At 41.7% G+C, this 27412-nt stretch overlaps 1 protein-coding gene across 1 annotated transcript in view; it reads left to right on the forward strand.

Annotated features, from left to right (window-relative positions):
* GEN1 (GEN1 Holliday junction 5' flap endonuclease) overlaps nucleotides 1–27412 on the forward strand; it is a 172255-nt gene that overhangs the window by 24559 nt on the left and 120284 nt on the right. The window contains exons 2-3 of the mRNA XM_069235973.1: nucleotides 18113–18299; nucleotides 20643–20829. Coding sequence (XP_069092074.1) covers nucleotides 18139–18299; nucleotides 20643–20829 — 348 coding nt within the window. The 5' untranslated portion in view covers nucleotides 18113–18138. The remainder of the gene's footprint in view (nucleotides 1–18112; nucleotides 18300–20642; nucleotides 20830–27412) is intronic.

Below are 27412 nucleotides of genomic sequence, written 5' to 3' on the forward strand. Positions count from 1 at the left end.
GAGGATTAATGGGAGCAATTAAGAAATAATTCTACAAGATACTAAAGTGTATGGCCATTAGCTATCACAAAGTAGAATGGTTTGATGATCGTTGTAAGGATGTACGGAAGTAGTTGATGAGTGCAATACAAAATGGCTGTAGAGGCACAATGGCTCTTAAAAGAAAGCCTCAGAAGAAGGTTCAAAATAAGGCCAAAAGGAACAGGGAAGAAAATTATGGAGATCTTTATATACTGTGGTAAAAACTAAGGATAGTAGTCAGTTCTTGCATTTTCTGGCAAAGGGGACCTGCAGACAGTTCTTAGAAGAAGACACGCATATCTAACCCCAGTCATGGGTAACTCATTTTGGTCTTCTATATGCTGGCCTTGTTGATGAGGAGACGTGGGGTAGTGTCCCAATCTACACATACAAGTCCAGTAATCTCTGGGGTGTAGAGCAGTGTTCTTTTAGTATGGAGGAAAATATGTTAGCTCTTACTACCCTGCAAATGGGAAAATTCCAGGCAACCTTTTTCACCCATAACCTGATGTCTGGTGTGCCATTCTAAGCCATAGTTTTAACACAATTCTAAAAGGAGCTAAGGTGCCTGTCTCTTAGTTGGGGGCGGAGGTAGTCCCTGTTTATAAAAAGGGAGATAAAAATTACCCAGCTAATTATAGGCCAATAAGCCTTACTAATGCTTCACAAAAAGTGTTCTGTAGGCATCTTTTAGTGAGGCTCCAGGAATGGATAAGGGGGTGCAGCGTCTGTCACCTCTTCAGGCTGGCTTCAGAGAGAACACAGGCACCATTGATTAACTGTTTAGATTTTTTTAAAAAAATTGGAAATATTTGGTGATTAGGAGAGAACACGTATATGTAGTGTTCGTATGTACCGCATTCAGCTTTATACCCGGAGGGAAAATTTGGGTAGAGCTATAGCAGCAAGGGGCCCGAATTATCTTTTATAAGTAATCATTAGACTCCATAGGGAACAATTACGCTGGGGTTAGATGAGGGCATAATGGTGAATCAACCGAGCTCATAAGGGTGAACAGAAGAGTGTGGCAAGGGTGTGTACTGGCACCAACTCTGTTCACTCTTTACATTAATGGGTTGATTGCCTCGTTAGTTGACTGCAGTGGCCACCCCTCACACCCACCAAATTGCTGAACACACAGTTGCATCCCTGTTATTTACTGACAATACCGTTCTCAACTCCAAGACACTGATGAGTTTTCAAAATATAATGGATCGGTTCTTAACATCCTGTAAGGAATTTGGGTTACAGATCAATATTGATTAGACCAAATTTATGGTGTTAAATCCACACAAGTCCTTCAGGGCAAGGTCAAACTGGGAGTCTCCTTTTTGGAGCAAGTCACACAATTCGCTTATTTGGAGGTCAGATTGACACATTAATTATCTTGGGCCGCCCAAATCTCTAAAAGTCAGTTATATGTCCAACATGTAGATTCTGATTGGTCAAGAAGCAGATACCCAGTCTTTTGAAATCTATTCGGCCAAGGAGTAGAAGCAGCATTATATGGTGCAGAGATTTGGGGACTGTGCACCACAGGGGCAATTGAAAAAAGTTAGAATATTTTTATCCCAGAATGTGCCATTAATTCCCATGCATCTGGATCTTGGGTTTAAAAATATAGAGCATTTAGGCCTTTAGCATATTAGATTAGAGTTCGGTCCAATAACTTCATGCTTCCCATGAGGCAGTCTTTTTTTAGAAGTGATTGCACTGGACACGAAAGGTAGCATAATGTGGCTCAAATATGCAAAGGCTTGGTGGTATAAATTTGGTATGCGTGAACTCTGGTCTAATCCAGGCTGCATTAAAAAAAAACACTTTGTTGTCTCAAAAAGCGATCCTGGTATTTTGTCAGTGATCTCTGGGTGAACCATAACACTGTTGGGACGTTGGCTGGAAGGTTTTTGGCTTTTAAAGATATGCTTTGTGAGGATTGTCTGAACCGTACTAAAACCCCTCAAGCAAAATCCCTATATTTGCAATTCAGGTATGGCATTTTGCCAGTAAATGATTTTCATAGCAAATGGCATGGTTGTAACATTCATTCAAATTGCCCGTTCTGCCAGGCAGGTCTTGAAACACAAGAACATTTTTTATTTTTATGTCCCAGATATAAAACCATCAGGAAACGTGGCTAACTCCAATCTGTTGGATTTTGGGCCAGATGTATCATGAAATGGCCTTGCGAATTCCAAATAGCGATTTTTAAGAAATCGCTATTTCCGAGTCGCAATAGGCCATGTATCATAATTGCGAATCGGAATTAGCGATCTCTTTAAAATCGCTATTTGTGGTTTGCGAGGCCCAAATACCGATTCGCAATTTGCATTTTCGCAAATTGCAATTCGGTAATTGAAAACTGCAAATTGCAAGAACGCACACCTGGAGGAGCCTGATAACATCACAAGCAGGAAGTGAGTCATCCCAGACAGTTTGCAGGTGGCACACCCAAACCAGCACTCAGAGAGAGTCAGCCCAGCCACACTGAGCAAGTCTCTGAAGAAGGCAGCACACCAGAACCAACGTGGACACCTCTGCCCAGGGTAAGGAGAAGGGAGAAAGGAAGCGCAAGCTGAAGTTTAGTGAGCAAGAGCTGGAGGTGCTCACAGAGGAGGTGGTCAGGAGCCATGACCGGTTGTTTGGCAAAAGCTCACTCCAGGTGCCTGAGAGTGAAAAACGCAGACTCTGGGCAGATATCCAGACAAAGATCTGCGCTGTTGGAGTGGCGCAGCGCTCTGTTGAAGAAATCAAGAAGAGATGGTACGACCTACGGTCCCGTGCCAAGGAGAGGGTGGCAAGACGACTACAGGAGGCCAGGAGCACATGAGGCGGACCACCCACAGAGACACCCTCCACCCCGATAGAAGTTCTCGTGGAGTCCACACTCCTCCCAGAAGCAGTCAGTGGGGTCACTGACATTGACACATCTGACACACCAAGTACAAGTAAAGGTAAGTGTAATATTGAAATGTAACCCCATATGTGTATGCACAAAAGCCCCTTAGGAATTAGCAAGTAATTTTAAACATTGTGAGAAGTAGTCCATTCAACATCTTAGAAGCAGCACAACAATGCCTTATGGGGGTGGTAGTCCACAACCCAGAGCTGAAAGTAGCACATACAATGTAATAGGCAGAGCGACACACAGAAGAACACAACACCCACAACATAGTGATGAGAAGTAACTGTACCTTTAGTACCATTGTGTGACCTTTATTGTAACATACATAACTGACATGCTGCATATTGTCATTGCAGGTGGCCCAGGCCCTGCAGCTACAGCCTGTGCCGTTGCAGGGGAGACAGACACCCATCCTGCTTCAGCATCCAATACGAGTGAGTCACAGAACATCGCGTCACTCCGACGCAGGCCTAGGGCACTGCCACTGCCAGAACTGAGTCAGGACACTGATGAGCAGCAGGAAGACTCACAAACGCTGCCCCCAACTGGCAGATGCACTCAGATTCAGGAGCCCTGTTCACAGCAGAGCACAGCACCCCGCAGGATTCCTACATATGCAGGCGCACAGGCTTTTGAGGCAGGTGAGGGAACATCGTTATTTGGTGGCCTGGAATCGGCTATGTTAAAGCAGCAGCGCCTGCAAAATAAAAAAATCACAGCATTACAAAGGCAGATGCAGCAACATAATGCAAACACGGGGGGCCTGCATCGCCAGCTGGAGTGTCTCAATGCCAACATCGAACAGCTGCATGAGGGACAGGTCCAAGCATCGCAGGATACGAGGGAGCTGACGACTGCTGTGAGGGAACTGTGTCAGGAGCTGCGCCACAACAGGGTAAGCCACCGCAGGCAGGAGCGACGCTTCATGAGCATGTTTGGAGGTTTCGGTCGCTCTGTGTCTAGGCTGGCAAATTCGACAGCCCTAATATCACGTTGTGCTGTGGCGGCACCGGTTGAGGCAGCACACAGCAGCAGGGATGTGGCCCAAGGACTGGTATAGATCACAAATATGATTGACAATATAATGGGTAACCGGTCAGCCACACCTAGTGAACTTGGACTGGGGGACACAGAGGATACATCGAGCCTCAGCAGCCTAGCTGTGCCCACAATGGACACCAGACATCGCAGTGCCAGGTACAGCACTGCCACAGAAGCAGACACTCGAGGTGCCAGTGAGGCAACTGAGCACTCGAGTGGCGTGCGTGGCCAAAAGAAGTGAGTGTAGTGGCCACAGAGGGCTGTATATACTTTTGGCATGAGGACACTGTGAAGGAATAGTGCTTTACTGTTAACTGCTTTTGTTTTTTGTCACAATTACTTTTGTTGGTACTCGTGGAACTCATATTACCTGACATTAAGGTAATAAATGTACTTACTACAGGTACATTTGTCAGTGGATTTGTGTTGTTCATACTTACATCTAAAATGGTTGTGTGTGATGTCAGCATGCCTTTGCCTGCCCTCTGTTGCACTGGTCCTGTCTGCTGGCAGTAGGGGTGGTATGGGATCATCATCCTCATCTGAGTCTGGATCAGATATTTCCACAGGTATGCCCCTGGTGGTAGCTATATTGTGCAAAATTGCACAAGTAGCCACTATTCTACATGTTGTCTCTGGGCTGTACTGTAGTGCCCCTCCACTTTTGTGGAGGCACTGGAAGCGACTCTTCAGCAGGCAAAAGGTGCGCTCCACCACATTGTGGGTCGCCCTGTGTGCTGCATTGTGTCCCCGTTCAGCAGGTGTATTTGGATTTGGGTAGGGCGTCATCATGTAGGTGCGCACTGCGTAGGCGCTGTCTCCTGGAAGGAACAGAGGGTATAATGAGTAACTGAGCCATCTAACGTCACACTGCCATCAATGCACCAGTGTACAGAGGGACAATACCTAGTAGATATTCTTCACCAAACTCCCCAGCTAGCAGTCTTGTGTGAATGCCGCTGTGGCGAAAGATGTGTGAATCATGGGTGCTCCCCGGGTACCTGGCCACGAGATCAGTTATGATGTATGAGGCATTGCATATCACCTGTACATTCATGGAATGTTGGTATTTACGGTTTCGGTACACAGACTCTGTGGCTGATGGTGGACAGATTGCAACATGTGTCCCATCTATGGCACCTAGGACATGGGGGAACTGTGCTATCTGGTAGAAATCTATTTTTGTCTGCTGTATTTCTTGTGCGGTGTGGGGGAATCTGAAGTACTGGTGTATTCTGCTCAGCATGGCGTTGATAAATGATTGAAAAATCTAGAGAGGGTACTCTGTGAGACCCCTCCAGCTGCTGCTATGACCCCTTGATAGCTCCCAGAGGCAAGTAGGTGGAGGGAGCATAATACCTGCACATGGGTGGGGAGGCTATGAGTATGGGTTGTAGCTCAGATATCAGGTCGCGTATCATGGCAGAGCTCAACCTGTACCTCTCAAATATTTCCTCCTCTGTCTGGTCAAAAAGTGTAATGCGCACTCTGAAAATGCGCTCCTGTCTCCTCCTCCCTTCCTCAAACCTGCCAAGATCCTCAACCTCCTCGCCATGACGTAGAGAGCCATTGTGGAAAAGAGTCTGAGGCATTCTGGGCCTCTTTGTATAGGTTGCACCTGGTAACCACCTTCTTTCACTTAGTGGTATTTTGCATGTGCAAAATGCCATACTGCGAAAAATTGCAATGTGCGTTTTATTTTTTTTGTTGATGCATCGAATTGCGACTTGGTTTTGCGAGTTGCATTTTGCGCCGTGCAATTTCCTACTCGGAATACCGAATCGCAAAATGGTCGCAACGCAAAAAATCGAAATTTTTACGATTTTCTTATTTTTGGTCTGCGAATGCCTTTCATGCATCGCAGACCACGTTTTTGCATTCACAAACTGCCAAATTTTGCGATTCGCACCATTTGCGAATGCAAAAACTTATGATACATCTGGCCCTAAATCTGTAAAATGCATGAGGGACATGACCAGGATGCTTAGAAGGGATACCATAGAATGTCTTATTTTTACCTTATCAAATACATGCCTGGCAGCTATGGTGTAAGATAAGACCCTCTTAATCTATGGATAGAGAATATAATTGAGATGCACTGATACCACTGCTCTGTGCTTCCTTAAAATGATCACTACATGAGGAGTGTAAAAGGGTATATTGTGTACTACTTAGTGGACATAGCAATGCTGTTTTCCTTTTTGGTATCTGAGGCTACTTTCAGAAACTTATTGCACAATAAGTATATTAGTGTGTCTATGATGTAGCTTTTTTGATATTTTTAAATACATTTTATGCATAATTTTATACTCTCACCTCCAAGTTGGTTTCTGTTGTATGTTAAGCACTTCAGTATTGCTTAGTTGCACTGTTCTCTTAGAACTCTTAATGAACTTCACGAACAGTCTCTTGGATATACTTGTGATTGGGTAACTAATCACAAAAGCCTTTAGGTGATGACTTGTTTCTGGGAGAATCAGAAACATGGGAAATGAGTACATTGATCTTAATTGGTTGTATGATGGAACAACGCATGCCTTAACAAGGTCGGAACCCCAACCGCATCGTTTCCACGCATGCCTTTACCATTGCATGCCTTTACAACGAATTTCATTGTAAAAACATGCCTAGTAAAGGCATGTGTGGACCCAAAACTACCCCCACCCCTAATACCTAAACTACCCCGACATAAGCCCTAAAAAAAAAACAAACAACACTATCCCATTTCGCCCACCCCTGTCCCTATAAATTAAAGTAACCGACCCCCCCCCCCACACCTGGCCTGAACCCTAAAAAAAACAAAACTACTCCAACCCCCCACCCTTGCCCAATAAAACAAAACTACCCCGACCCGCCGAAAGCCGTAAAATAAACCTATCCCGACCCCCACACTCCTGCCCCTAAAAATTGAACTGCCCGACCCCCCCCCCCACCCGCCTTGAGCCCTAAAACAAAAAAAAACTGTTCCAACCACCCCACCCCATAAAACTAAATTACCCTGAGCCCTAAAAAAAAAATCCCGACCCCCCCCCACCGCTACCCCTAAAAATGAAAGTAACTCAACACCCACCCACTCTAAGCCCTAAATTCAGCCCACCGCTAAAAACTACCCACCAGGCGTGCCCCACCCCACTAAGCCCTAAATAAATTAAAAAATACCCAAACTCCCCACCCTCGCCCTGTAAGAAAAATAAATAGCCCAGCCCCCTCCCCCCCCCCCCCAAAAAAAATCCCTTATTCCACCCCCAGCCCCATTTACCTCACCGCGTCCTCCGCTTCATCTCTGGAACAACGAATGGCTTTTTCTTTGCCTTAACCACGCATATGCGTAGTTCAGCACATGCATGGTTAAGGCACAGAAAAAGCCATGCGTTGTAAAGCCAAGCATAGTTATGCTTGCTTGGGAAACGTCTGCGTCCTTAAGGATGCGTTGTTAGGCATTGTTAAGGACGTTTCCCATCTTCATTATCATGTTTTACAGATCCCATGTATTTATATGGCTATGCTGATATGAATTTATATTATATTTATATATTTGTGCTTTTTTTTTTTTTTTAAACCATATAAAGTATTATTACTACTACTACAGACAAATGCCATACAAGAATCCAGTCTTCTGATTCTGAGTCCTTCAAAAGTGTAAAGTAAATTAGTATCCGCACTCCCCAAGTAAAGTAAATCTCCATGTGCTGCAAGTACGCTGCCATAATATGTATTCAAAGCCTCGTAACATATACACCATTGGGATTTCATTGATTACCAGCCCTGTCGAAGTCGGTGGGATATTTCCCAGGACGAAACACGTGTTGGCTGATCTGAGGCTGATTTGAAACCGATTAAAATCGACTGAACTGTACTGAAGGACTGAAGTTTCAATTTGTGTCAGGCCAAATTTAATCAAGCCAATTTGAGTTTGGATCTGGAGCTTAAGCATCATCTGATGAATTAACATTACATTAGAGGGAACAGATAGAGACAAAGTCCAGTCCAGGAGCAGTTGCCACTGGTCAGCTGGGATTCTTCACAGAAATGTTCTCTTCAGCTTTATGCTCCAGGAGCCACTCGGGATGAGCCCTATAATCCTTGGAGATGTTTCTGTCCTTGGATTTCAAGGGGAAGAGGTTCCAGCCTCCACAGATTCTTCTCACAGGTCAAAGATATTAAAACAGTGGGTTAATTCCACTTGGTATTCTTTCACAAGCTCAGCAGTGTTCTTAGGAAGGCTGGGTGTGGGTCCAGCTTTATAGCGTTCACATACCAATAGGTGGGGACACCCTAAGATAATCCTAGGACCTGTCTGACTAATGGAGGTAAGTTTCTAAGGCCCTCGCCTTACTACTTTTTAGTACTTTCTGTTTAATTTACTGTGAACAGGCCAATAAATGCCACGTGTCCGGTCATTTTCAAGAAAACTAATGTCTTTGGCCAAACTAAACTTGTGCTCTTAGAGCTGTGTGTGTGTGTATGCAGGGAGTGTACTATGATAATCCTATTGTCGTTCCACATCTAACACTAAAATCTAGTTTGACGCAGGCAGTGTACCCACAGCAAACCCAGAGAGACAGAAGTCTGGTAGGAAACAAGTAGGGTCCTGCAGTAACCAGCCAGGCAATACACAACCTGTTTGCCCCCTTTGATGGGCACAAAACGTTTACATGTGCTTCAGGCAGACATGCCATGCCGGAACTGACACCGAGGTGTCAATAGACTGGACACAGCCCCTCATTCTGCATTTTCTATTGATCTTAGAAGAGTCATGTCTATCTATTCAGGTCTGCCAATCATATACTCTTAGGATAAAGTTCACACCTCATTCAAAACTGAGCACTGGCTGTGAGTAGTTGGAGAGTGAATACAAATTAGCTTGCTAAATCCTCTGACAGACTAATTCAAAATCTCGTTTGATATTTAATGCATGAGCGAAGGTTCAGCATAGCACCTAGAAATGGCTTTAGGGTTTTGGGGGTGAGGATGTCAGAAACTTGTTAACAATGCTCAAAACATATATCTTGTTCTCGCAGACCATTACATGTTTAACTGCTTTTATTTTTGCATTCTGTGTGATTACCATACATATTTTATGCACTAGTCTGGAGATTTTAAAATAAACATTTTATAATACATGTCCTCTTTTCTTATTGCTATCTTTGAGTGTGCTATCTATACATGAAAGACTGTTTGACTTGCCACTATATCCCTGAACACATCTAGAGGGACTGATAGTATCATGAAAACACATCCTGTGCAAGATTGCACAGTGGGTTCACGTTAGGCCTGCGGTCAAGCCGGCATTCTAATTCAGCTTTGGTGCATTGAACTTAATTCTTGAATCAGAGGGTTAGAAATCCGACAACTGCGGCCCTCTGTAGGTTTTGTAGCAAAGTTTAAACTGCAGCAGTCAGAGTACAATGGTAGGCTTGAAGCCATGTCTTCCTTGTCAGACTAATGGATGGCACAATAAGTGCCTACTGGAGACTTTTAACTTTTCAGAGTTAAATATGCCTATCAGGGTTTAGCCAATTTCTACATATTTTAGGGATCGGAGCACCTACACTGGGGCACCGGACAGTAGTGCCCCAGTGTGCAGTCTGAAAACCAGCAACGAAATTCAGCAAAACAGTGGAGGTGACAACTTAAAAAGAGGCATTTTCTTACAGTGATATACAATTCATAAAATTCAGGTGAACCTTCTCCTAATGAATGTTAGAAAAACGAGAACAGACCTGTTTGTTTGTTTTTCAGTACATAAATAATACTGATTTTACTAGTGAAGTTATTTTTGAAACGTAACCTCGCACTTTCTTGCATGTTTTGTACATCTGTAAAATACTTAATATGTCATTTTTTCCCCAACAGTCTTTCTGCAGTCTCTGATTTTGTTCTGCATCATTAAACCCTGCATATTTTCAAGCAAGTACACCTCATCACCCCCTTCACCCATGGCTCTCAGTGTTCTGTAAAATTTAAAGCTTAGTTAATGTCATATTCAAGTGTGGGTTTTATTCTCTCTTTTTTTTTTTTAATCATCATTTTTATTGCCTTCACAATTTCTGACGCTTAACATTTTCTCAGACGGATCGCTACATTATCGTTCATAGTTGTTGCTTCTTGATAAAGAGAAATAATCAACAAACTTTGAATAAGGCTCATTTTGATTAATAGCTCTACCTGCATATTTCTCACCTGTTGAATCCCCAGGTGCCATACTGGATCTGGCACCTGGGGATTCTCCTGCACCGGTAGGGGATGCTGCCCTGGAAATGAAGCCACGTGCAGTCACTGGAGTCATGAATTGGCCATACCTGTGCAGCTGACTTCAGTTCTCTTTTTTTCCACCCCTTCGACACAGGCCCAGAACTACTCTCCTTATTGTTTCAGTTTTTTTTTTTGTGATCGTTCTCACAGATTTTCTTGGGGTAGAGGCATGACTCTAGGTCATGCAAGTAGTGCAGTTTCAGGCACCCCAGTGTCATAAAAGAGTCTGAGGCCAAACTTTTGAAGGCCCTCATCTTTAACTGAATGTTGTTTGTGTCCTAGGTTGAGGTCTCCCTCCCAGCATCATTCTTCGCTCCCCTCAGAGTTCTCCAACTGAAATGGAGAAAACTAAGGAAGAATGCCAACGGGTGGGCGGTCCTCCTCTAAGATCTGTTGTGCAACAACAATGGCTTCATTGCTTGGATTCAAAGGGTGGTCATTTTGCCGGTCAGTGCTCCAGGATTTGCTTGTCTAACCATTCCTTCAGACTCACCTCATGAGGGCATGAGGGTTGTACTGCTTAGAAAGCTATTCAACACTTGAAGAATCCGTAAGTAGAAGTTCCATCATAAGAAAAAAGGTGCTTACCTTCACTAACAATAGTTCTGGTGGTTTATCTATGTACCTGCAGATTCCTCACCAAACCTCCCCTTTCTGAAGGATGGTAATGGGCCACATTTAAATGGTATCAATCAAGACTAGTTTAAGGTTGCAGGGAACTGACATCGGTGCACAATTTTTTGGTGTTTTATGGATCCAGTGAGGCTACCTAGGCTCTGTTTCTGGTGCTGACATGGAGCCAGCACCTCTTAACGACTCAAGGAAGCTGAAGAGTTTCTGGATCCAGTCTAGCGCCTGGGGATGTTCAGCAGGTGACAAATCTGCGTGTTGATAAAGTATTAATCAGAAAGATTGCTTCAATGGTAATTAGCACCACTTTTTTGTACAACCCTAGGCCTGGTGGATCCGCTGCCACCCATGCACAATTTAGCAAAATGCCTCAGCCTCTCTGACATTGTACATTCTTTGTCCACACCCAGCAACTCTTGGAAAGAAGCAGGATTGAAAATAATGCCGCAACAATAACATTCAGTTTTCCCTTTTCCCTTATATTTTACTACTCTCATTTTTTACTACAAATTATGCTTCTGTCTTCCCTGACGTTCTTATGACTGGTTTTCCTTAAGTTCTTTAACCCAGGAACTGATTTCTCATTTGCTTTTGCTGTCTTGATAACATCATGAAGTGTGGGATTCCTCATTACAGGGAGTGCAGAATTATTAGGCAAATTAGTATTTTGACCACATCATCCTCTTTATGCATGTTGTCTTACTCCAAGCTGTATAGGCTCGAAAGCCTACTACCAATTAAGCATATTAGGTGATGTGCATCTCTGTAATGAGAAGGGGTGTGGTCTAATGACATCAACACCCTATATCAGGTGTGCATAATTATTAGGCAACTTCCTTTCCTTTGGCAAAATGGGTCAAAAGAAGGACTTGACAGGCTCAGAAAAGTCAAAAGTAGTGAGATATCTTGCAGAGGGATGCAGCACTCTTAAAATTGCAAAGCTTCTGACGCGTGATCATCGAACAATCAAGCGTTTCATTCAAAATAGTCAACAGGGTCGCAAGAAGCGTGTGGAAAAACCAAGGCGCAAAATAACTGCCCATGAACTGAGAAAAGTCAAGCGTGCAGCTGCCACGATGCCACTTGCCACCAGTTTGGCCATATTTCAGAGCTGCAACATCACTGGAGTGCCTAAAAGCACAAGGTGTGCAATACTCAGAGACATGGCCAAGGTAAGAAAGGCTGAAAGACGACCACCACTGAACAAGACACACAAGCTGAAACGTCAAGACTGGGCCAAGAAATATCTCAAGACTGATTTTTCTAAGGTTTTATGGACTGATGAAATGAGAGTGAGTCTTGATGGGCCAGATGGATGGGCCCGTGGCTGGATTGGTAAAGGGCAGAAAGCTCCAGTCCGACTCAGACGCCAGCAAGGTGGAGGTGGAGTACTGGTTTGGGCTGGTATCATCAAAGATGAGCTTGTGGGGCCTTTTCGGGTTGAGGATGGAGTCAAGCTCAACTCCCAGTCCTACTGCCAGTTCCTGGAAGACACCTTCTTCAAGCAGTGGTACAGGAAGAAGTCTGCATCCTTCAAGAAAAACATGATTTTCATGCAGGACAATGCTCCATCACACGCGTCCAAGTACTCCACAGCGTGGCTGGCAAGAAAGGGTATAAAAGAAGGAAATCTAATGACATGGCCTCCTTGTTCACCTGATCTGAACCCCATTGAGAACCTGTGGTCCATCATCAAATGTGAGATTTACAAGGAGGGAAAACAGTACACCTCTCTGAACAGTGTCTGGGAGGCTGTGGTTGCTGCTGCACGCAATGTTGATGGTGAACAGATCAAAACACTGACAGAATCCATGGATGGCAGGCTTTTGAGTGTCCTTGCAAAGAAAGGTGGCTATATTGGTCACTGATTTTTTTTTGTTTTGTTTTTGAATGTCAGAAATGTATATTTGTGAATGTTGAGATGTTATATTGGTTTCACTGGTAATAATAAATAATTGAAATGGGTATATATTTCTTTTTGTTGAGTTGCCTAATAATTATGCACAGTAATAGTCACCTGCACACACAGATATCCCCCTAACATAGCTAAAACTAAAAACAAAATAAAAACTACTTCCAAAAATATTCAGCTTTGATATTAATGAGTTTTTTGGGTTCATTGAGAACATGGTTGTTGTTCAATAATAAAATGAATCCTCAAAAATACAACTTGCCTAATAATTCTGCACTCCCTGTATTCTCAACTGTTGAGAATTTCGCATCAAAATTATGTTGATTATTAACTGATCCCTGACAATTTTGTTTACTGAAGGCCTACAATTGCAAGTATTGCCCAGACCGCTTTAGACTGTAAATGATTTGTCAGTTTCTTGTGCATGCTTACCATTCTAGTCTCGCATTAATACATAGTTTAAAATGTTTCTGTAATATAGACATGGCTTCATCACTATTATTGCAGTCTCCTTTTCCCTCTTCGGCAGAACTCTAGGAAGGGTCTAGGAAGGATTTGGAACATTTCCTGACCATTGTAGTCTATAAAATGTAGAAGTATTGATGTTTTCCTTTTAACTGCCATTTTTGTCAGACTCTGTGGGCTCCAGATATATTAGAAACTCCTCCTTCCTCCATTTCTAATATATGGGTTTATCATCCTTTCACTGTAGGAATTTTCATTGCAGATCATATTGCAAGATGGCATAGTCACAGATTTGAAGGTGCATCCAGTGTCTAAGAAAACATCTTAGAAATTGTAGCCATGCTGTTTCTTATCACATTGGCTGCAAATACATAACAATATAAACTAATTTCAATCTCTGCGTATTTCGCGCAGTATAGCAAAGTACTCATTAGTGTATGGATGAACAAGAACATTGGCAGACATTGCAGTGTGTACTTATGTATCTTGCATGGGACTCTATTAGCTTTGAGCTGTACATTTGTGTCTGCACATCACAGAAAATAATTATTGTGTTTCTCAAAATGGTCACCAAACCTTGTCAGCTGGCAGCGCGATAAGCCAAAGTGCAGAAGGTGGAGTTCCTTCAGGGGCGGGCAATGCTGTTCTCAATATGCAGAGTCACCTGCGGATCCACAGGTAGGTTGAAGACTCAGGAAGGCTATCACAGGTGCCACAAGTATCAGTAGTTGAGCTGTTATCTTAAAGTAGATTGCATGTTTTAAATCATGAAGACCCTTTTCCCTCATAACGTGGATTGTAGACTTCTTCCCCATTCCTGCCCTGACAGCAGTCATCATGTGTATCAGTGTGCAGACATTCAATTCCAAAAAATGGTTGAGGGTACTGGGGATCTGCTGTATTCCGCAGCATCAATATTTGACAGTTCACACTCAGGATGCAGTTCTAATGCCCATGAGATGGCATGGACACAGCAGGAATGGTGTGGTTTGGGTGTATGTTCTTTTAATTGGGGTCTTGATCTGCAGTTCAGTTGCGGGGCTGTGCTGAGCACCACCGAGGGTCAGCAGATTCTCGTGTGAACCACAAAAACCTGTGTTTGCCCATGAGGAGTCCTTCACAGCCCCCTCCATCAGTCCTATGGGGTCAGGATACCTCTATCCTGACCTCTTATATCCTATTTCATCTTTATCCCCTCCCCGAGATGGAGTGCCAGTAGACAAAATGGCGGCCGCAACTGTTGCGGCCAGCCAATCACGGTATTGCTGTTTGTGCGTGGATCCGCGGGTCCACCATGTTGGATCTACATCTCAAGAAATACATAAATCTTTTCTCTTTAATAACTCCAAAACTACCGAACAAATGTACACCAAATTACAAAAAAGAGATCTTTTGGACCAAGATCTAGATAGGTGTAATTCAGTCTAGCGGTTGGGCTGTAGTTGTGTCTAAATCCCTATGGGAAATTGCATGGGGAAAATGCGTTTTGGGGCCCCCCTTTTTACTCATCCCTGCTTAACAAATCACCCCAAACCCTTCCAGACAGCAGCTGAATTGACTGGTACACTACATTTTGTGAACATTCGTCTATCAATGCCAAGGTTATTAGCAAAACAAAAAACACTTTTCTTATGGGAACTACGTTCTAACTATAACTACCTACTGGCGAAGGCCAGTAGGTGTTTTTATTTATATGTATATATATATCCAAAAGTTGTCCACTATGTTATGAAAATCCTCTTTGAGAGTGATAACAATCTGAGACTCATCCACATAAGACACCATTGGGAAACCAAAATAGGAGATGATTGCAGGAAGAGGTGAAATATATAAGTAGAAGAGGGTGGGTTTTTTTGTTGTTGTTTTTTTTTTTTTTAAAGTAAGTCTCACCGTGAGATAGTGCGAGCCAAGAGGTCGTAATGGTTAGTTAACATTAAAAGTGCTGCAAAGTGCGACTTAAAAGGAAAAGCAGTGAGTTTAGGCCCTACCAAAAGCACTGTCCTGGTACCATTTTGAGAAAATATTATGACAGGGTTTTGTACTGACTTACAGGAACACGTATGAGTGAGAGGCTTGGGCACCTATCCTGGGAGTGAGTTCTGTTCTCAGTAATTCATCATAAGATACATTGACCTAGGATTCTTAACAGGAGCTAGTCAAACTAGTTTCTTGGGCTTCCCCATTTTTATAAAGGTTTTGAATTTTGTTTCTGACATCTAAATGAAATTACAGTTAACGTGCTTCCATTGTATGTGTAAGGCATGCATTTAACTTGGACTCATTTTCTGGTGTTCGTGGTTTGTTGTTTCATATTCAACACATTGAGTGCAATCCCATTATCAACTAACCTTTTGGCTATATTTAACGTTCATGACCCTGTTATTAGCCTTCTACTTTCATTTTATTGAATACAACACCAACACCTGTTTCTCCACAGCACAGTAAAGTATTATTTTTTTTTATGTTTTGAAGTGTGTTCTCTAGTTGCTGTAAAGTATCGTGCTTGCAATCAGTATTCACTGTTCTAATCTGACAGAATGTAGTTTCAAAATTACATTTGAATCTTTGTGATTGTGGACACTATTATTGCTGAATGCAGTGTGTAAGATCTTAAATGGTTAATTATTAATGTTGTCAATTGAACGTCCTCAATTGTCATTGAACCACAAACTAGAACTAGGCCCTAATATAGAAAATTGATTTGAGTTCTTCTTGTATCTTTGGTGATTAAGATATACCAGCCATTTTGTAGTTAAAGCATCAAACCCAAATACAGTATAGTATCAATAAATGATTGTTGTATTCTAGTCCAATATAAGTGTACCTCCACAGTTCTCAAGTTGTCTTGTGTCTCTGCTTTATTGTGGTGGCTTCTGAGAAGTGCGAAAGTCACCTTTTGCCATTATGTACAACAGGCCTAATTTCCCAGTCCCATACTGTACAAGATAAGCAGCCTGACCGACATTTCACACAAGTGATGAACCTCAGGTTGTGTGTTAATATTTATAACGTGTGACTGCAACGTTAACACTCTTGAGGTATGAGATTTCCTTTAAAATAAGTCTTTGACAAAACTAAAAATGTCTACCGGGCAGGGAGTTAATTCACTGTAATAAGTCGACCTACCAGCATAGGGTTTGCATTTCTGGATCACGTCTGTCCACTGTGAAGATAGAACACTGGGTGTGTGGGTGATTGCTAGAGGGTATTTCTTCAACTTCTTCAAAATTGTGACTCAGCATATTAAATAAAAGAAAACAGAGATGGTCTCGAGCTTTTGACAGCTGTCATTTGTATGAGGGTAATTCTTTTTCAGCAACAGACTACTTGCTGACGAATAGGGAAAGGATTTTCCCATGGGTTATCACTGTGTACCTGAGATGGGTTGATGGCATAATCTCGTTCCTCGAATTCGATATTCTCCAATTTACCAATATCTAGCCTTGTAAAGATTAGACTTTGTGGCTTACAGGCCTTTGCAGATGTTTACAGACAATGTTCATCTAGTTAGATTTCTTTTATAAAGTTGTCGACTAGTCAGTTGGACATTCTCTGTTAACATCTGTGGAAGCCTGTAGACCACAAGTTCTAATCTTTGCAGGGCAGATTTTTGCAACTATCTTGTTGATCGGTAGCTAGTGAAAATAAAAGTAATTTTCCTAGTTGGGAAAACCAGTACAGGCCTTGAAAAATCTACACTCCCACTCGCTATGGTCAGTCACACTTTATCAGGTTGAGCTATTTTTAGGACCTACTCACTTGTTCTGGCGAGATGACAAAGGACAGGTATTCTATTCAGTCAGAAAGTGAACAAGCAATAAAGACACCTTTAAATCTTGGTCTTATCGTGTCACATTAGCTCTGTGTTCAGAGACGGAGGTCAAACGTCAATTTGTCTTTTTAAAATTACTTTTCCTTCTGACTGCAGAGTTCCAGGATTTTGCAAGGTAAGCTGTCTGACCTGCTGTACAAAGAGTGTGAAATGAAAGGCTGTAGGGTGTCATGTTTTTCCTAATACACAATATTTGAAATAACTAAGTCAAATCTACAAACATTTCAAAATATATTTCAGTACTTGTGAAAGCCCATTTTTTGTACTTCGGTGTGATTAAAAAACATTTTAATAGGATGAAAAGAAATCAGAACACTTTACTTGGTGGTGTGCTTATGATAAATATGCTTTCTGAAACCCAATGTTCACAGACTGTTGTTAATACACTTTATAGTTTTATCAGTAAAGCTTGAAGTTAGTGGGCAGGTTTTTGGACATTTCTTGGAATTCAATGTCTGTAAATAACACTTTGCTACCACATCATTCTTTAGTAATATATTTATTAAAAGTTAATGTTTAAACATAAACTGAGAAACTCTCCTGCCCTGATTGTAATTATGTTAGTAAACTAAGAGGCAAGTCATGGATCATGTGTACCCTCATGTGGGCTTAATTTTTATTAGACATGGAGCAAGCACTTACTCTGTTTAATCAAACAAGAGGGTATTTCTGTACAGCAGAAATACTGAGCTCTTATCTGAGGTATCTTATATTTGAAGGTGCACTCATATGTGAGAATAAAGAAAAGGGTGACTCTGTAAGCTGAAGTATTTGCCTATTATCACACAGTTTGAGACCTGTTTACTGGTCAAGTGCATTACAGTTATGTGAAGTAGATTATTGAAGTTACTGAACCTCTAGGTCTAGTAACATTTTTATGAATTTTCTTTTTTAGACCTGCGGTAGAGCTGCTTATAGAAGAATTTACAGTCTAGGGCATGATGAGCAGTTGATGACTATTCTAAACTGATTGTTGAAATGTCATATCAAAAATCTATCTTTTTATTTTTTATTTTTAATAAACCTATCAATTCATTTTGATCTATTTCAGGAGCTTAGTTGACTAAAAGCAGCAAAATGGGTGTTTCATTTTTGTGGCACATCCTGCATCCTGTAAAGCAGCACGTCCCTCTGAGCAGTCTTAGTGGAAAAACGCTTGCTGTGGATTTGAGTATATGGGTATGTGAGGCGCAAACAGTTAAAAGGATGATTGGAGTTGTCACTAAACCCTACCTCAGGTAATTAGGACTGTGTTACTTTACTACTTTGCATGTTTCAAATCTGTACCATTGTGTCTTACACCAATACATAAAGCATAATCATTGCCTTTTTCGAACAAGAAAAGTTGTCTTTTCTGCTGGTGAAGTTGATGGCAATGTGTTTTTGGAAAGAGTTGAATTAGAGTGGCTAAACCTGCAGACTTTGGAGCCTTCACACCTAGATTCTAATCCCAATTTTAGGCCTTTAGTGAACAACTTGTAATTCTGGGAAGATCACTCTATCGCCTAAAACTGTATGTAAAATATAATGCAATTGTATAATATAAATTAAATGTGTAGTTACCCACTTGATGTGCGCAATTATGTATCTTCTCTAAGTGCCCTATTTACCTCTACCACTTAATTGGTCTTCAGCTTGGGTTGTGTCGATTCAAGTAGAACATAGTGCCACACATGTGTCTGCACTTACCTTTCAATGTTGGTTTCTCTGTCCAGTGCTGATGAAATTAATATTTAACCAGAGCCAGTGCAATGCAGCACTTTGAATGCTGTTTTAAAACATCCCTACCACAGAACCCAGAATTTTAAAATTGCAGTGTTGCCATTAAACTTAAGCTATAGAGATCGCTTAAAACAGAAGAAACTCTGCATCATCTAATCCTTGGCGGTCCTCCTAAATGCACAGCAAGGTGTGCAGCTGACTAACGTTTCATGTTATTATTATGCAAATCTATGCTTAGTTTATATGGAGGGATATCTTTGAAAAAGGAGTATACATTCTGAATAGCCTATTACACGTTCTAATCCTATTTTTATTTCCAGATATATAGTCAGATTGCACTCCTTACCCCTCTGTGCCCTTAATCAGTAGAACATTCTCAAAGTTAAGAACAGGTCATGCACCATCTTACTGGTAAAGAAACATTTGTTCTTCAACTGTGTACACACCACACGACCCATTAAAATACTTGAGTGGTGTATGGGATTGTGACCATTACAAGGAATTGTGATGGATTTGGAGAAAAGGGCAATGCAGCTACAGTCAAGTGTTTTGTCCTTATAATAAGAAAAAAAGCAACTCCAGAATGAAATCACAAGCATGAAGGCATTATGATACTAGTCCCAGATCAATGAAAGAATGGGTCAGTTGGAGAACATCTAGAGGTCAAGAACATTCCTATACTGAGTATGCCTGTAAACCCAGAGGATAGGATCCAGTAGGACAATTGAAGAATTGCTTACTAGAGCCCCTTTAAAATGCCGGAGAAGTCTGTTGAGGAAGGGATACAAAGATGCTCCTGTTTGAAGTCACAAAAACAGTTCTTGAGGGGTATGTCACACTTCTGTGATGTTGCGTGAAATGGAATAGAGGGATTGAATACTACAGGTACCTGACAAAAGAAGATAAGGAGTAGCTCAAATCCACACATCTCAAGCCACAGAAGAAAAGGGAGTTAGAACCTCCGAAGAGGTGATTCACAAGGACAGGGTACAGGCGAAGATCTTATTCCTGGCAAAATGGTATAATAAGAGGAAATTAAAAAGCTCTCTATTGGAAAGGTGATGCACAGGAGTTGTAAAATACCCTTATCAAGTCTGGGATTCCAGTCCCACGTATGAGTGAAAACTAGACCTTCTGGAAAAGACTGGCAATGAAGTGACGGATTTGGCTAAAGGAGAAGCAGACTGAAGGTATTACTACTGGAAACAATACTAGATGCCAGTAAAGAGACACAGTAACAACAAATGTACTGGATGATTTATTGAGGCTCCACCCTCTTTATCTTTCATTTTGACTTCACTACATGGCCCACACACACCTGAGTTGCTCCTCTTTTTCCTTCGCCTTAACCCAATTAATCAAACATCTCGTAGGTTTTAGGGGTAACCTTATGAAAAAAGAATCAAGTTGGTGCAGTGTACTAGACACCTTGATTAGGCGACTAGTGCATTCTGGAGTGGGATAACATTTAAGGAGAAATCAACCACGTTGTGTGACTAATTGTAGAATTGTGTGTTTGACTGTGCTTTGGGTCCCCCTGTCCTGTCATAAGTAACAAAAAGCAAATCAAATATAGGTGGCAACAATAGGGTAAGCGTATCCCTTCAAATAAAAAGCTTCTCATCTTTTCTCACTCTGTAACTAATATTATGTTTCAGTTTGTGTTGTGGTGATGAGCCTTGTGTAAGATTGCTAAGCAAGGTGTTGTTTAGTTATGAGACAGTCAGGCATGTGCACTCATTGCTAAGCTATCCCATAGTCTAGATTTCCTTTTCAGCAGAACACTCTCTTACACTTCTTAGATATTTTCAATTTATTCAAGTAGGATGTCCATGTGTCATTCTTGTATTGTTCTACAGGAATCTGTTTTTTAGAATCTCCACTTTAACCTTAATGGGTGTGAAACTAGTCTTCGTCATGGAAGGGGAAGCTCCAAAGCTTAAAGCTGAAACAATGAAGATGAGGAATGAGATGAGGTTCGGTCCAACTGAGACCAATGAGCCGGCAAGAACAGGAAGATCCTATTTCAGATCAATTCTAAAAGAGGTTAGTCATGTGATATGTTTCTACTTTTTAGATCAGTATTGTTTGGGGAGCACCTTGTGTAACCAACCAAACTTTTCCCTCTTTCTGCAGTCTAAAATATTTTCCATTTTCTGCTTACATTCCAAAGTTTATTCAGATATCCTCTTTGCTTCTGTATTTCACCAATTCTGTCAGTTCCTAGTTTCATTTTCTAAAGAGATTACTGTCTTTAGTGATGTGCATGGTTTGTTTTGTACACTGCCTCTGAGTTTATACATCTTATAGCAAGATAGTGTATGTTAGCTCATGCCTGTAAAAGAGCTTGAAAGATTACAGAAGTTCTAGTGCGCTGCATATATTGCAAGTAAAAAACATCAATACTAAAAAATAGATAATGTGCTGTCGTTGTAGTAATATGTTTTCCAAACCTAAAATATCAAAACCTCAAAGCTTATATATAAAATGGATAATGTGTTGTATGAAAAAGGATGGACTGTCGGAAAAGAAAGTAACTTAAACAAGTGTTCTAATATCTCTTGAAGTACTTAAGTCAGTGAAAGAGTTGTTTCCCTGCGATCTTTTATCCAGCCAATTAGAAGGATGGCCCCACACACACACTGTCTGATTGTTCTGACTATGCAAAATGGAACTGTATTGATTTGCTTCTTGTTTGGTGTTGGGCTCAAGCAAAGCTGTCATTTTATCAAGAATACCAAGCCGTTTTAATATGTTTGTGCTGTTCAATAAAATTGGGGTGAAGTTCACAAAAATTATTAGGTAGTGTGTTTTTCATGTGTTTTAGGTGGTGGTGGTGTTTTAGGTGGTGGGTTAGGATATATCCTAACCCACCACCTAAAACACATGAAAAACACACTACCTAATAATTTTTGTGAACTTCACCCCAATTTTATTGAACAGCATATATTGTCGCGGTTCTCAATGGTCTTACCCTCGCAGCGGAGAGGTGTAGGGGAACGGTCCTTGTTCCGACGGGTTCTGCTCTGGCCGAGGTAGGGGCGACCCCTTCCGGTAGCCACGGTGCTGTTTGGTATGAGCGAATCACTACAGTCTGTGCCCTCCAGAAGGAGTCCCAGAGGAAAAACCCCAGTAGGGTAAAAAACCTCCACAGGAACTCCCTGAAACGAAAAGGAGGACACCAGGGTATTAGGAGCGCAGTTCGGGAAGGCAGGAAAACAAGGCAGATCAGGAACAGACAGGATTCGCAGAAGGATATCAAATAGGAGCGTGACTATCACCAAGGAGTGTTGCAACGCAATGAACAGGCAGTTGGAATCCCCTTATATACCCCTGGACAGGAAACAGGAAGTAGAACACCGCCATCTTGGATTGGGGAAGAGATAACAATAGTGAATTAGGTATGTGCGTAAAACAATGCATGCTGGGTAGAGAGGGAGTGGTCAGCATGCTGAGAGAAAAAGGACAAGTATAAAGTGCCCCATGTGTAAGGGTTCTGTTTCGTTCCCAGGATATCGGTAAGTGTGATATAACATGCAAGAAACGGTAAAGCGCATCACGCGCTGTAAGCGGCCCTGCCGCGTCTGTGTCTATGGTAAAATGTATAATAGGGGAGGCGGCGAGTGCCGCGACCCTTAAACCGGCTCCTTGGAGCCTCCCTGGTGTTCGCCTGAGCCGCGGCATCCCCCGCGACCCAAGCGTCAACCGTGGTGGTCGTCGCGACTCGAGCGCCGGTGAGAGCCGCGGCGTAACACATATATATATATATATTTTTTTTGTTTGTTTGTTTTTTTAAAGTTTTTTTTTTTAGATAAGACTGTCATTTTTGTCCCATTGAAGTCATTATATTGAATGCCTGGGTCTGAGAGCAGTTTGTAAAACATATATTTCTGCAGCAGCCAGTAAGTTTATTTCCCAGATTCAACACAGAGTTGTCAAGAACAACTACAGAGCTGGCATTATATATTCAAGGCAAAGTGAGCCCCCCCTAAATACCATGTTGTTGAGATAAGAACTGTAGAATTGAAATCATTTCCCATGCATAGCTGGCGAGTTTCCAAGTTGCTAATGTGCGACATTTCCATGATTTTAAGCATAATTATGAGTGGCATTCAACTGTCAAAATCATACTTTTAGCTTGTCTACCTATACTTGCGCTTGAAGTTCTTGGCGCACATTGCTAGATATAATGATGGTTGTAATGCATGGGCTGCAACTTTAGTGCTGAACATCCAAGGAGCATCATATATTCCATGGGATTTCATGGATACTGACAGCTTGATTTGTACAGCCACATGGAGCTTGAGATTGCCAAACATCATTCATTATTATTAAGACATACCATTTCCAATCATTGAAGATGAACTTTAAAGTTCAAGTGGGATAGTTTTGAGTTCAAGGGGAGTTAACAGTTTTCTGTTTTCATACCGCTTTTCTAAAAAGCTTTTTTTTTTTTTTTAAATATAATGAAACCAGACACTTACTATTTTAACAAAAACGGACTGCTGGGTTATATTAGGTTGCAATTCCTGATCATGAGATGTGTGTTATGTACCCTTCCTCTCATGTGGAGGTGAGCAGGGGTCTGAGACACATAAGTAGCCTGACAAACTTTACTCCTTGATTGTGCTTCTAAAAATAGAATGAAAAGAAGAAAACATGCCTCTGGTTGTCAGTACAAAGGCTCATACTGAAAGCCTAATGTGTTAACCCACATGCTACAGAGATGAGGGTGCAACCAGACACCCTGAACCGCTGCCCCCCCACCCCCCCACCCAGTCTGACAGAGCCATCACCCCATTGACTCATCATGAGTGAACTACAAACTGCTAGATTTACCTGACTGGGGAGAGTGCCAGGCAGTGGGGATACCAGTGTGTTATAGGCAGTGCTAATGATGCTGGTGACCTGTGGCCCATAGACCAAAGTGTGGCTTCTTTGGACCTTCTGTCACACAGCAGGTCAGGCATCCACTGGTGTGCTGAGTAGAGGCTGGTGCAGATGGCCTTTTTACCTGGTGTGTGCTGAACGTGCAGTCTTGTGTAGGGTCCCTTTAGTTACAGGGCCCTGAGCTGTCAGGGAGTACTCAGTTACAGTCTTGAGTCTGCAGCCAGACCTTGCAGCCAACATCCCCTAACCACCCAACCCCATGCTGTGCACACCCTATTAGCTGTGCGCAGTGGGAGTTGGCCGCGGCCTCTCTGGGTGTGAAAAGAGGGGTGAGAGTGGCTATCGGATTCTCAGTCTGAGTGTGACAGTGCGTACATCACTGGTTGTAGTGGGTGCCTCAGTGTGTGCGTAGGGTCTGCGAGTGGGTCCATGAGGGTGTCAGTGGCTCTCTGAGTGGATGTGTGGCATTCTGAGTGGGTGCCTGAGGGTCTGACTGGGGCTGTGAGAGAGTGCATGGGGGTCTGATTGGGTGTGTGAGCGGGAGAAATTGATTGAAAGAGAGAGAGAAAGAAAGTGAGAGAGAGAGAGAATTTTGGTAGGCTTTGATGTCTGATATATTTAGAATGAGATATTTGTGTACAATTTAAAATAAAACATGTATTTGTTATTTAAAAAATGAAATAGGGAAATGTGTCCAGCTGGACCCAAACCCCCAATGCTCAGTGTTTTTTATTTTGTAATTTTTTTTTTTCAGCCCTTTTTGGGCTATCTGGGACCATGAGGGCTCCCCCGCGGTCCCTACTGATTATTTATTTTTTTAAAATATTTATTTAAACTTGAAATCATTATTATTATTTTTTTTAAATAAAAATGCCCTTATGAGCTATCTAGCATCATGGGGGAAGCCTTAAGGCTTCCCTCATTGTGCCATTGCTTCAGCATGCGTGGGCACCCCAGGACATAACAGGAGCCGTCCCCAGGACCATGTGTGGCTCCACGAGAAGGGCACGCCGCCCCTCCCCACCCCTTGAAGGCAGGAGCATGAAGGAAGCCCTGGGGAGGTCCCTGTGGCATCCCCCCCTTACATATCACTTATGAGCCCCAGGGAGGTGGCAGTGTCAATGGGAGCGAGGGGGGCCATGACACCCATGATGGCTGACAGCACTTCAATGAACTTCTGTTGTTGAAGTGTTATCACCCAATTAGATCTCTGCACGAGATCGAGAGAGGTTGCGAATTCTCCACATCCCTAGAGATACAAATTTGGATTTTCTTTAATTTCTCAAAAGCTACTCAATGGAATTATGCCAAAACAGAAAAACACTCTTTCTGGACCTAGACCAACCTTTCTGCCAAATTTGGTGTAATTCCTTGCAGTAGTTTTGGCGCTATCACTGGAGAAAACATGTTTTGGAAACTCTCGCCCCTTTTCTCGGCCCTCCCTGGACGGACAAGCAGCGCTGTTTTGTTTTTACTAATGACCGAGCTGACAAAAATCTCTGGAATGCACTTCTCAGTTCAAAGAAGACATTTATTATTATTTCACCATGAGGTTCCTAAGAAAGGAGATTAGTAGATTGAAAGCACACGTTCAAAAATAGTCACAGCAAAATATACCAAAGAAAAATATACCAAAATGATTCTCAACTGCAATGTACACAGCAAATATATGTGATTATATTATATCATAATTGCAAAGCAAAGAATAAAGTAAAAATTCATCACCGTAGGACCTGCCAAGCTCTTCATCTTTCTCATGCCAGCAAGAAGATGACCACGTTCAACTGCGAGAAAGAGGTTTCCACCCTCACCATACAGATATGTCAGGCATTCGACATCTAATCCTGACCAAGGTCTTGGAAATTCCACTGCTACTGAGTAGGGCCACCTTTTTATATCTTAACGAACCGGATAGGGCTTTCTGGAAAAACCCCTCCCCTAAAAAACAAATATTCAAACATGCTGGCTAATGTAGGTCAGCGTTGAAAGAAACAGGTTGGAACTGGCCAGTCTCCCAAATTGTCTCTCTCAAGGCCAAATCGTTCTCTAGCACTAAAAAACAGACGTCTGGTACATTCTTATCGTGCTGACTGACTGTTCGATGATCATACATCCTAGCTCTTCGGGGAGAAAGAATACGAAAACAAGCACAGTTTACAATGTGGAATATTCCTTACACATTTAAATGTAAAACCTCTAAAACCAGTTGGTTTAAATTACAAGATGGATTCTATAAAGGTACAAAATGTAAGGCGTGCAAAAATGGGGAAAACATCAAAACCATCAGGCAAGGAGATAGAACTATACATACCATCAAAGGCAGATATGACTGTAAGAGTGAATACGTTATCTACATTTTGAAATGCAGATGTCCCAAGTTATATGTAGGAAGTACCAAACTACAAGTACACAAAAGGATATTACAACACCTCAGGGCAATTCTCAACAAAGATGATTCCTACCCGGTTGCTCGACATGTGCACGAGTTCCATGGTGGACGAGTAGAAGATGTAAAATAGAGTGTAATTGATGGGATAAGAAAAGATATCCGAGGAGGTGACAGGGAGAAAAATCTGAGAAAACGAGAGTCCAGATATATACTGACATTAGATTCAAGAGAACCAGTGGGGTTGAATTCAAATGAGGAACTATATATACATTTGAGTCAACATGTGTTTTTCACAAAAAATTCAATAGTTGTCTGCTAGTAAGTGACAACATACCACTGAATTATTTTAGTGATATCCGGCATATTTCAGTAATATGTTTCTCCTTTCATAAAGTCTGCATCAGATCAGCAGAATTAGACTAGACATTTGATAAATTTTAATATTTTTTTGTTTATCGTAGTTTTGTTATCAGTTCTTACAGTTGGTAAATAGATTAAGCAGAAAACTCACTGTGAACTACTGAAAGTAAATGGACATATATATTTTTTCTTTAAAACATTTTTTAAAAATAATTTTTAATAGTTACTTATTATTTTTTTGATTAAGTCCAAATCAGGTGACAAATATGTTATACAGACGTTGTTTATTTACTAATTTGTATTCATATATTTTTTCTGTAATTTATTTGTCATTTTTTCACATACTATATTCTACATTTATTGTGTTGCTTTAAGTGAACTGATTGTAGTCAAACACACCTGGTATATAAAGGGGGCCAAAATGGCAGCCCGCAGGTTGATAAAGGCGGTAACGCCGAAACGCATTCCTGTTTTGTTTAATTAAACCTTATTTTTCCATTCACAGAGTGCTGGTTGCCTTAATGATTCTTAAGGTATTGTTTTCATGTTAGACGTGGTGGCGCACGTCAAATCCAGGCACCATTGGCGTTCAGGTGCAGCAAGGAAAATGCCGAATCAAGTGTTGTGATATATATATATATATATCACAAAACGAACATCCAAAACATTCGCGGGCCGAAAATACTTCACCCCGAGCGTAAAAAGATGAGTCTCCGTTCACTCTGGAAAGCTGAAATATGATTTTATTAGGCGAGGTAACCCAACACGTTTCTGAAAATTAAATTTCCTTGATCACGGGTAACAGACCCGTTCACCTTAATCATTTAAAAACACCAAGTGCACAGTGCAGAAAATAAACAACATTAAAAACGGACTAAGGCACAACATCTTCTAAATTAATCCTGAAACATGTTGGCCATTTTAAAGTGACTAAGGTAACATACAAATACCTGAAGATCAGACCTTGTTCTATTAAAAAAAAAAGGTGTA

This window comes from Pleurodeles waltl, chromosome 5 (assembly GCF_031143425.1).
Source record: "Pleurodeles waltl isolate 20211129_DDA chromosome 5, aPleWal1.hap1.20221129, whole genome shotgun sequence".
Lineage (NCBI taxonomy): Eukaryota > Metazoa > Chordata > Amphibia > Caudata > Salamandridae > Pleurodeles > Pleurodeles waltl.